This window comes from Batrachochytrium dendrobatidis (assembly GCF_000203795.2).
Source record: "Batrachochytrium dendrobatidis JAM81 unplaced genomic scaffold BATDEscaffold_2, whole genome shotgun sequence".
NCBI classification, from domain to species: domain Eukaryota; kingdom Fungi; phylum Chytridiomycota; class Chytridiomycetes; order Rhizophydiales; genus Batrachochytrium; species Batrachochytrium dendrobatidis.
In genome coordinates, this window is record NW_006281100.1 from 1,484,723 (window position 1) to 1,495,595 (window position 10,873).

The following is a 10,873-nucleotide window of genomic DNA, read 5'->3' on the forward strand; positions in this document are numbered from 1 at the left end:
GTGTCCTAACATCAGATACGTTCGCGCTCTAGCTTAACAGAAAAAGGTAAACATTGGATGATCATGAAAAAACGGTTGTATTCCCAACTGTAATGTTTTGAAAAAAAAAAATTGGAGATTGGATGTCAACATTCCTTCAGTATTTTTGTACAAGAATGAGCATCAAGACCAACGAATTAATGAATTCAAAAGACAATCGTGCTCAGTAAGATTGGCACCAATCAAACATGACTGTTTATCATGTATTCCGACTTTGGTTTTCATTTTACGTGAATACGTCAAACTTGAATCAACGTTGATGATTTTGCCAGCATTGATTATGACTGAATTGTGATACTGCTCAGTTTATTTAATCAACGAGTCTAGTAGTTGTGGGACTCTACACATTCAATAGCTACAAAAAAGAATGAGAGTTTGTGCTATTGAATAGCTGTATAATAGAAAATAAAGCAAATGTAAACGTGGATATTGTAGAAAACATAAACGTTTTTTGAAGAATTTAAGACAACGTGGCCGAGTGGTTAAGGCGACGCCCTGCTAAGGCGCTATGTTCTGCATGCGTAGGTTCGAATCCTGCCGTTGTCGCTTTTTTGATTGAATTAGATTTTGATCACGTTGATTGGAATTCATTTTTTGTCTAGAAAATCGCACTAGTCAAATAACCCAACTTTATTTTGTTTAAAAATGAACTTTATACAACTGCAATAGTTTATGATATTGGCATATCCTGAGATCTTAAAGTGTTGACTCGTCCACGAAGTCGATCAGATGAAGGAGAATACATTGCGTTTGTTCTGGTATTTGTGTAATTTTTGATTGCGGTATTTGAAAATCGTTGTGATGGAGCCATAACTGGAACTCTTCCATCATCAGTAGCAGTTTTTTGAAATGGATTTGAAGCTTGATTTAGCGAATGCGTTGTATTTCTTGCCGGCATATCAGTATACCGGGGAGTTTTTTTCAAGCTTGGACTTACAGCCGAGCATTTTAATGTAGTGCTATTGCGAATCGAGTGGCAAGAAATACTTGTCAGTAATTATTAAATCAAACCCCCACATCTCAAATCGATGGACAAACCATTGGGTGTTTGTATTTGGTGGTAACAGGCTTTCGTTTTTGGATTCCAGTTTCAATGTAGGATGATTTGTGTTTAAAGCTATAGAAGGCTTAGACATTGGTTTATGTGCTAGTGATATGTTTTCGTTTGATTCTGATCGAGCCACGACTGATAAAGATTGGCGAGTTCGTCCCGTCAAAGAAGATATGGCCAACAGATCTAGCTCTGCTTCTCGCTGTGCAACAAGTCTTTCTCTTTCTTGCAAGTTCAGCAATCTAAACTCAAATTCTTCCTCTCGGCGATTTAAATTGGCAATGCTAGCACAGAATTACAAATAAGCAAATATAAATCTCGAATAAACTCGCAAAAGTTCAAAATATACCTATTTGACAAATCTTGTTCCCTGATTGAAAGTCTGATATGACCATGGGCCAACAGCTCTGTCGTTTCTGGTCTTAATTCGTGCTATTCATGATAAAAAGTCAAACATATTTAGTGCAATCAAAGCAGCACACGAATTTGAGTTGAAGATACCTTTGTGGTCAGCATAATGCGAATAATTGCTTGCAATTCTTGGCTATATATGGACGATAGCGGCAATAGCTTTCCCGACTTTATTTTTGCAGACAAAGCGGCCTGAGTGTTTGCCTGAAAAGGTGGTCTAATGATAGTAGTGAGTGTTTACGCTATTCGCACAAGCGTGACTGAATCATAGTGTTTTTAACTTACTCGAGTGCACATAATTCGTAAATCAAGCACCCTACATTTCAAAAATAACATCAACAAATAGTAATATTATTTTCTACAATTCAGCTCAATAGTTTACCAAGAGCCCAAATGTCGGATTTGGCGTTGTATCGTGACTCATCTACCAATTCCTAATATTGGACAACGTTAGATGAGGAAGCAGCAACTAATACAAAGTAGCAGGTGTTTTTAAAAATATCCATAGCTTGTTCTTACGGGTGACATGTAAAAAGGAGTTCCAACATAGGTTTTGGCAAAATCTACTTCAGGATTTTCAATGACTCGCGATAATCCAAAATCGCCAAGTTTGACATTCAGTAGTTTATCCAAAAATACTACATGTGTATTAGACTCTCAAAATACAACAGTCAACATATCAAACAATTATACTTACCATTGTCTGGCTTGATGTCTCTGTATCATTTGTACAAGTTAATACATCTAAAAAACAATTTACATACATAAATATCCCACGTGCACCAAAATAAATACCTGTGCAAAATTGTCGGATGCTTGTCTGAAGCATGACACTCTTGCAGTGCTAAAAGTAGTTGTCCCAACAGATTCCACACAATTTCTTCTGGAATAAACCGTCTATTTTACTCCAACAAACAATAAAATTCAACAAACTATCGAGTGTATGTGAATTTGACAAAGATGTATGACTTGATATACCCTTCTTTTTTGCATCGCTTAATAACTGCAGCGAGATCTCCACCTTCGCAGTATTCTAGAGATTTCAAGTTAGTGAAATAGCCTTGATGAATACAACAGATCAGCAAACAAAAACCGCGCAAGCAAATTGGTGTTACCCATGATGATGAATATAAGACAATTCTGGCGATCAACAAATCTCTCATAGTATCGCACAATATTAGGATGTCGTAGTTCGCGCAAAATATTAACTTCGGCAACCAGCTGTTTCTTTTCCTTTTCCGACATTTTACGATAGTCTATTTCTTTTCGAGCCAACATCTATGTAATGCATTGCATTAAATATGGTTAGCAAAATATTTCCAAGCAGAGTTTGATTTACTAGGATTGGACAGCGGTGTGTCCGAAACCAAAGACAACCAAACTTGGATCCACAATTATAAAACATTTGCAAAGACTCGAATTTGATTTTAAGCTTGCATAGCATATGGAATGAAAGAGTATTGATCCATGTTTAAGATACACAGCTGGTCTAAATAGTTGAGCATGTACCTTTCCGTCTTCTTTTCGTCGCACTTTGCGAATAATTCCAAACGAGCCAGACCCAACAGCTTCAAGTGGCTCATAATTGTTCATTTGTAATATTCCAAAATTTTAATTCAAGCTTATTCTAGACACTCTTGACTAGATTTACTAGAAAATGGATGGAATGGTCACTAGTCCAAACGAGTTAAATGTGCAGTTCAAATGGAATAATTCTTGGACAGCGCAACCACGGGATCAGAAACTCACTTTCTAGTCGTGTTTGCATTGGCTGAAAAATGAGATTTATTCACGTGCCATTTAGACCAGTCAATCAGATTGGCAGTTGAACATCTTGTGAAGGTTATGGATCGCAAGCTGGAGGTTATTGAGCCTCTTGTCGCTCTGGTGGACGAGATGCTAAAGTCAAAAGTGCCTGAATTTGTTTATTCAGATAACCATTCAGATAACCATGCCAGACAGAGCACTTGCTCAAATATTCAAATCAAAGACTACTATTCAAATGACAGCTTCGAGCATACCAGATATATGGATAATAGTTCAGATCTATGCAATCCAAATACAGTGAATCTTTTTGTACAGGAGTATGGTATTGTCGATTGGCAAAGTTTGCTATATCAACGACAGAGGTAATAGACATCTGTCAAGCTAGCTATATCGACTCGACTTATTGACTATATGGAACTTTTCTGGATATGATTGTTCAACTTCAGAGAATCTGTGGATGATAAAGGCATTGATTATCTGAGTTTACGAGATTTACAAAACAAAGATTGGGCCATATCATGGTACGACTTGAATTGGAGATTGCTCATTGTCATCCTATTGATGTTTCATAGTCTAATAAAAAGATTAGTGCAAATGATGGTATAGCTGCTGCTCGAAAAGGGAACGATTCCAGTGCAATGAGGAAATACAATGCTGCACTAGACATGGATCCAAAATGTGTAGATGCTTTAGTTGCACGAGGGGCAATGTAAGTAGATCCATTTAAAGCATAATTCAACCTGTTGGTAAAATCTGATTTATTACTCCAACGCATCAATTAGGCTAGCAAATCAGGGAAGATTGGACAGAGCGTTGGTAGATCTGAAGCATGCTGTGTTGCTCAACCCAAGGCACGAAAATGCATCACGATATCTCAAACGAACGCAAGATGCCATTGCAAAAGAGGATCAAGAAAAAAAGGCAATTCTTAGAGGAGAATTTTTGATGGTAAGATATCGTAACAGTGATTAAATCTCAAGACACATTTCATTACATAGATCATGCGCTAGTTGGTTTTTTTGCTATGTATTTTAGCCTGCAAATTATGATCCTGGAGACAAGAATGCATCAAGACTGAATAGTGCTTCACTACCAACAGATAAGTACTCGTTGATAGATGATCCGGATTCAAGCGACTATGAAGGGCCAAAACGGCCCCATACATCTAATTCCGATAGCAATGACCAATCTCGGCGCAAAAATAAGCACAAACACAAAAAGAAGCATAAGGAAACAAGTAGGAAAACAGGCACTTCAAAATCTAGTAAAAAGTCAAAGAAATCTAGAGACGACGACTATTAAACCAGCGAAGCATAAAAAAGTCGTTCTACTACCACAGCGGAGGTGATCGCTCATCTGAAAGTCGAAATGGTTTGTAAGATTCTAAAAGTGACCAAAGTCGCTTTTTATAGAAAAAGCTGCTTTGAGGCTGCTTCAAGTATAAAACAATTCTAAAAATACAATTGTATCGACTCTCACTTTATTTTTAAAAGCGACTATTGTTTTGGGTTTGGGTTTGGCATCAAATGATGCATGCATTATGCACTATTCCTATACTGTCTTTTCTCGGAATAGTGCGATAATCGCAATTTTCGGTATCCAAATTATATACTGATTTGGAAATATCAATAGCATTACTGTCCTTTGCAGTTGTAAAGTATGCTTTACTGCTCTCTCCCATCGCCTGCAGAAATAATTCGCGTGTACCCATATCCTCGGGATTTCCTTCCAAAGCCATACGTAGACATTCAACTGCAGCCATTGCTTGCTTTTCTCGCAAAAAGGCAACCCCGACTGCCCTATATACCAGATGTCAAGATTAGAACTCAAGTAGCGTGCGATCTTGCCGTATCACCATAAAAGCCAAAAATTTGCAAATCAATAAGAAATCAAAGTTCTTACTTGAGAATATCGGCGTCCTTGATTCCAAGATAAAGAGCTTGTGTAATTGCCTGATGTGCTTCAGTTATACGACCTAATGTAAGTGATAGCAGTGCGATATTGGCCCACACCTCGCTGTCGCGATTGTTCAAAACATTTGCTTCCTTGATTACAAAAGTTTCTATATTAAACACTAAAACTCACGACTTTTCCCAGTACTCCAACATCAACCACATTTTCACTTACAGCAAAAGCGTCTTCGGTTTCCTGGTACTCCTTAAGAGCAAAGCACGCTTTTCCAGCTCCGTGCCAGCTCTGGCTTGATGGAGTGGTACTACATGCCTTTAAAAACATATTCTTGGCAATCGATGCCAAACTTACATCCACACATTCTTCGCGATGCTTTAGGAACTGAAGGTGGTTGGTCAAAGCATCCGGATATTCAGATGCAACAGGCACTTCTAGATATGCATTATGTAGATAGATGGTTCCAAGTCGGATATAGATTGGAGCCATCTTTTTTTCATCTGTACAATGCATCAGCAAAAAATGATGTTACTATTTTTCAAGTTCATAATTCATAAATTGTTTAAATTATGTTGAATAACTTACCAGGATTGAATGACAGTACAGTCTCATATGCATGTTTTGCCTCGGTATATTTCCCCTGAATATACATTAAATGACCTTACAAATTGATTCATAGATACACTGTTAATAAGCTAAAACAGTCGAGTGTTTTACAACCAAGGCAATCTTAAACTTACCTAGTTCTGTCCATACAGTAACATTGTTACTATCTAGTGCAAGTGCCTCTTTGAGATGCTCAAGTGCCTTATCGTAATGGCCAGACTGAATCTTTAGCTGGCTTAATAAAAGATAAGGTTTGACTGTTGCGCCGCGGAGAAGCAGCTCCTAAAGTTGATACATTGCAGTAGACACTGGTTAATATCGATTACTGTAAAAACAATCTGCTAACCTTGACCCACCTGGGATAACGCTCGATCAGAAAAATCTCCCAAATGAACCGATGTAGCAAATATTGCAGCTTCTAAATATGGTGTTGGTCCGTCCTCAACTACCCGATATAAAATAAAATATTATTGTATGCTACATCAATAAAATGGTAAAACTCTGGTTGTACTGAATAGAATTACCTGATTCATGCTGCAAGCCATGCAAGAGTTTAGCCTCGGCAATATATTTTTCAGATTCGGCATCGTCGCCCAAAATATCAAGAAGAATCCCCTAAAATATAAAAACCTACATATAAGCACTCTAGCCACTCAATGGTAAATTTGATAAGATTATGTTCAAAACAGGATTTCCCACCATAAAAACATTGCTGAGAATGCACTTTGGCTCTAGCTTGACCGCGCTTGTCATATACACATGTGCCTCGTCAAGTTTTTCATGGGCACAGCAAATTGCACCATAAACGAGAAGTGCTGGAACATACTTTGAGTTTCGAGACAGAATTTCTTTGAAACATGCTTCGCCTTTTTCTAGCGAATTGGTTCTCATCATAAAACATCCATAGTCGAACCTGTATTAGGTATCATTTAATTAACATAATCGCCAAGTGCCTGTATAAGATGCTATATTGCTGTTAAAATCAATGGGATACAAGACATGAGCTAGTTACCATGCTGAAATTGTATCTTCGTATTTTGCAACACGTTCAAGATGATATCTTGCAGAAATAGAATATTTTCCATTAAACTCTGCCACGTCTGCAAATTCTTTCAATGAATGGAAATCAGCAAGTCGGTCCATAGCGGGATCCACAAATTTGGGTTCTCTTTTTGAAAAAATCTAATCATTTTGCAGAAATTCAAATATTTTTTAACCCCATGCCAAAAGTTTTAAGACTAGAAAATGTAATGTAGCCAATAGGTCTACTACTGCTTTGAATCTTACCTGATTGATAGCAACGTGCATTTGGTCAATCAGATACACGTAAACATTACTCATAAACAATTGCTGCTCAGCTACTGATAAAAAGGGAGATTTTTGAAGGAAGCGCTGACATATGAATCAGTGCTTAAATTAGTCATGACTTGATAAAATGCATTCAAATCACCCTGTATCATCTAATACGAATCTTGCATACCTCCCGGATAACCTGAACAACCGATGCTTTTAATTGCTCTTTTAAACTAAAATATGCACCACTTTTGTTTAAATGATACATGAAGAGTTTTTTCCGCTAAATATAATAAAGTATGAATGTTTAATTTAAACATATTGAATTGTTTTTCAAAAAACCTACTTGCTGCTGACTTTCTGCAGATCTCGACTCATGATCATTCATTTCTTCACTTTGCAGCTCAACCTCTTTTTGCAATGTGTCTCGGTACTTGTCCACTAACTTGTGCACAATCTCGTTGATTTTTGTGCGGTAATCTTCATCTGCCTGGTTTGACCGCTTTTTGAATTGCAGATCTTCTGGAATGTATCGCTTGGGAATGAAATCGCTTACCGACTTGGTACTCTATTTTGTAAATTTCAAATAAAAACAATCAAAGATTGATAAGCATATAGACCAAGCTCAATGACAACATCAGATCACGTACTGCTTGCAATTTCTTTTTATCAATCAGCGGTTTGGATAGCATGAATTCCATAGATACTGCAGAACCAATGTTGCGATATACGTTATTTTGATCCACTAAGTAATTTACCATGTTAGCTACTGAATTAGTATAAAATAAACAAAACTGAATACCCACATTTTTTGTTTCCCTTGAACTGAGCTGGAATTTCGTTGAAAGAAGCGGCTTGAGCAGAAGAATCACTGGTATCCACAACATCCAATGGAAAACGACCTGTAAAATCATCCAGCATTTTATAAAAATAAATTTCAACAATAAAATAGTTTGACCAGCTACTACAATTTACAAGAACTTGCCTTTAATTCCAATGATGTTTGGATACATAAGCATTGACATATCAATGGTGGCTCTACCCCGGTACTTGCTAGCAAGAGTATCTGTAACAGACGTAAACTTTGTCATGGGTGTGCGAATAAACTTTAACGCAGTACAAATGTAATAACCAACAAATAAGGTCAGTTCATAATCATTTTTAATCATCAAAAGCAACTCAAATTTTAAAACCTAATACACACCTCTATTTCCAACGGCTTTTTATCCGTAGCCTGTTTTCTAATCTGTTCAAGAACAGTAGGACTTAGATATACAATCGACGATTGTCCCCAAAACACGCGTTTTGTTTCTTTGATTTCTACTGGATCACTGTCAGCCTCTTCAAGCGGCTGGGAAGAAGAAACCCCTGCTGCAGACGCCAATGTAGCTTGGGCTGTATGTTCTTTTCGAATGTCTGCCAGCGTGACAGTTCGCGGAACATTTGCAATTGGATCTACAAAAAATGAAATATTAAATTCTGGGATCAAATACTCTACTGTAATTTGATTTGTATCTAAATATCACATCATTCAATACCAGAAACTACTGGAGCTTCGCATAAAACCAATGAACCGTTTGAAATTGAAATGACACGCTCTTTTGATTGGTCGCTTGGAAGAGTTAGATTGATGGTGTACGAAAACACATCTAGCATTATACTTGTCAGTCAAATTATTTTGTAAATAGTACTAAAACAATTATGTTCACTATTCAATCTACTTGCTTGAGTTGAGATCTTTTTCAGAGCCTTCCTTGGTGGTCCATTCGTCTGGAATAGGATATACATCATCAATGCGTAGTTTTACAAAGTTGCCATGAGAGATATCATAAGAAGTAAGTAGGGGTCTAGAAAGAGAGATTTCTATTGTGCACTCTGAAACAAGTTTGGAAGCTTCTGGTGATGTTAATAGCAGTTTTGGATTAAGATAATCGATTTGAACTGTTTTTCTGAATTGTAATGGGGCTTCGGGAATTACTCCGTCATTTTCTATGTTGCGGTCGTAGTATTGTAAAAATGGTTTGTAAAGTGATACTTCAGCGCTTCCAAGAAGCGCAGTTTTTTCTTTAGGAAGCGATTCAATCAATGTCAGCGTGATCAACTTGTTTGCAAATGTCTCAATAAGAGTCTAATATTGTTAAGCACCAATAAGTATCAGTTGCAAAATATAAACATTCAAACTTTGTGAGCCAATATAATGATTGAAAATATACTGCAAATTCAATTCCAGGCTTACCTCGTCTACATTAAAAACATGTTCATAGGATAAATTGTAGTCCGGATTGCCATTGTCCACAATTGTTGCAGTCTGTAAAGTTGATGGAATAAAATGCAGTTTCATTAGCTTAATTTTATCCAGGCGTGTGGTGTCTAATCAGATTCAATAGAATATTGATACAAAACGATACTTGCATCTTTGTAATCAAAATCAGCAAACTGAGTACGAATAAATGAATTGACATGCTCTCCTTTTGCACCACGAATGTTTACACCATTAACAACTCTAATGGGTGAATAAAAGAAACAACTGTCAAGAATCCAGCCAATAGACTAATTATAAAATATTTCCAAAATGGGTGTTTCTGTATGCATGAATAGGCAGGTCCAATTAAAATATACGCTTTTCCAGCTTAAATTGAATGTAGTCATAAATTACAATCGTATTCACGCAAAATGGAACATTAGATAGGAATGTCAAAGTGCATAGTAAACAGCCAGTCTCGGAATATGACTGGGTCAATTTGTTGAACAGCATTGTGGTTTTAAAACTCGCTAGTTTTTTTGGTGACCAGCATGAACACAACAGTTATATTTTGAAATCTGCAATCTTTGTTTAAACTAGAACGCAAATGTATCCGAGTTTTAAAATATAACAGTGAGCTTGTACATCATCAAAACAGTTGAACCCAATATCTGAATCACAATGGATGAATTTGTGCTTAAACTTGGTGATCGTACAACGTATGAATATACTCAACGAGAAGAAAGGGAAAGTTTAAAATTATAGTTTGATTATATCATATGATGAACGTTGTGTTTGAAACAATAATTGGGTTAGTTTCTAGTAGGAAAACAACGAATATTTCACCATTGCCTATTCCAAAACCAAATGGTTATTACAAGATACAAGTGTTCCATTTTACGTGACTACAGCTGGAAATGCGCCACATATACAGATAAACCAATGAATGAATGTCAAGAATCAGCATAAAAAGGATATTCATCACGAGAGATTCCGATATCGAGGCTTCCTGTCCAGTACCAGCAGTAGAGACTGCTCCAATATTTAAATTTTGCAAGGCATGGCTCTGATACTCTTCATTACCGAGTAAAGCTGTAGTTGTTGTGCTGGCTACAAATGGAGCGGACTTTGAGTCTGCAAGACCAGCATTAATAGACTTTTGTGCAAAGCTACTTGAGAGTTTGACGGCAGTCAATTTCGAATTTACAGTAGATGAAATGGTTTCAGCATTCATAGAAGCAGTTCCAACAAAAGCAGGATTTGTGCCTTTTTTTTGCGTACTAGCCATGAGATGTAGTTTGAGCTTGAAGTTGAGTATCGAAGGAAAGGATGGAGCAACGCGTCGTAAAACAATCAAGTTGCACAACTGTCGGTTGGCTTGAGTGGGTTGACAGATCTGGTTCTTATTTGGCATCATCACTGAGGATTGCATATGAAATGGCTTGACATGATCTTGCAAGAAATTCTAATCTGTTATTTTTGTGATACACAACAGTGACTATTACAATGAATCTGTCAGATTCAGGATCTAAACGAGACCATAAACCTTGATAAGT

The 10,873-nt window shown here is 36.9% G+C and overlaps 3 protein-coding genes across 3 annotated transcripts; 1 reads left to right on the forward strand and 2 right to left on the reverse strand.

The window, feature by feature from the left end:
* Positions 1–1,360: 1,360 nt before the first annotated feature.
* Positions 1,361–3,153, reverse strand: BATDEDRAFT_18886 (uncharacterized protein; the record flags this gene model as incomplete). Its single annotated transcript, XM_006676513.1, has 10 exons — positions 3,011–3,153; positions 2,617–2,779; positions 2,480–2,534; positions 2,297–2,398; positions 2,199–2,218; positions 2,021–2,139; positions 1,884–1,935; positions 1,787–1,817; positions 1,592–1,718; positions 1,361–1,522 (listed from the first exon to the last, which is right to left on the reverse strand). The coding sequence occupies exons 1-10, from the start codon at positions 3,092–3,094 to the stop codon at positions 1,361–1,363; spliced, it is 915 nt and encodes a 304-aa protein (XP_006676576.1). The 5' UTR covers positions 3,095–3,153.
* A 193-nt stretch (positions 3,154–3,346) lies between these two features.
* On the forward strand, positions 3,347–4,745 carry BATDEDRAFT_86321 (uncharacterized protein; the record flags this gene model as incomplete). Its single annotated transcript, XM_006676893.1, has 5 exons — positions 3,347–3,630; positions 3,715–3,789; positions 3,858–3,977; positions 4,051–4,216; positions 4,304–4,745. 5 exons carry the CDS (start codon positions 3,347–3,349, stop codon positions 4,568–4,570), a joined length of 912 nt encoding a protein of 303 aa, XP_006676956.1. The 3' UTR covers positions 4,571–4,745.
* On the reverse strand, positions 4,734–10,612 carry BATDEDRAFT_34493 (uncharacterized protein). Its single transcript, XM_006676760.1, has 20 exons — positions 10,296–10,612; positions 9,488–9,585; positions 9,312–9,383; positions 8,797–9,203; positions 8,614–8,735; positions 8,280–8,590; positions 8,118–8,181; positions 7,882–7,977; positions 7,726–7,820; positions 7,422–7,643; positions 7,263–7,358; positions 7,070–7,174; positions 6,795–6,964; positions 6,482–6,695; positions 6,307–6,397; positions 6,139–6,227; positions 5,917–6,064; positions 5,354–5,676; positions 5,171–5,313; positions 4,734–5,067 (listed from the first exon to the last, which is right to left on the reverse strand). Exons 1-20 carry the CDS (start codon positions 10,603–10,605, stop codon positions 4,791–4,793), a joined length of 3,453 nt encoding a protein of 1,150 aa, XP_006676823.1. The 5' UTR covers positions 10,606–10,612; the 3' UTR covers positions 4,734–4,790.
* Positions 10,613–10,873: the final 261 nt, after the last annotated feature.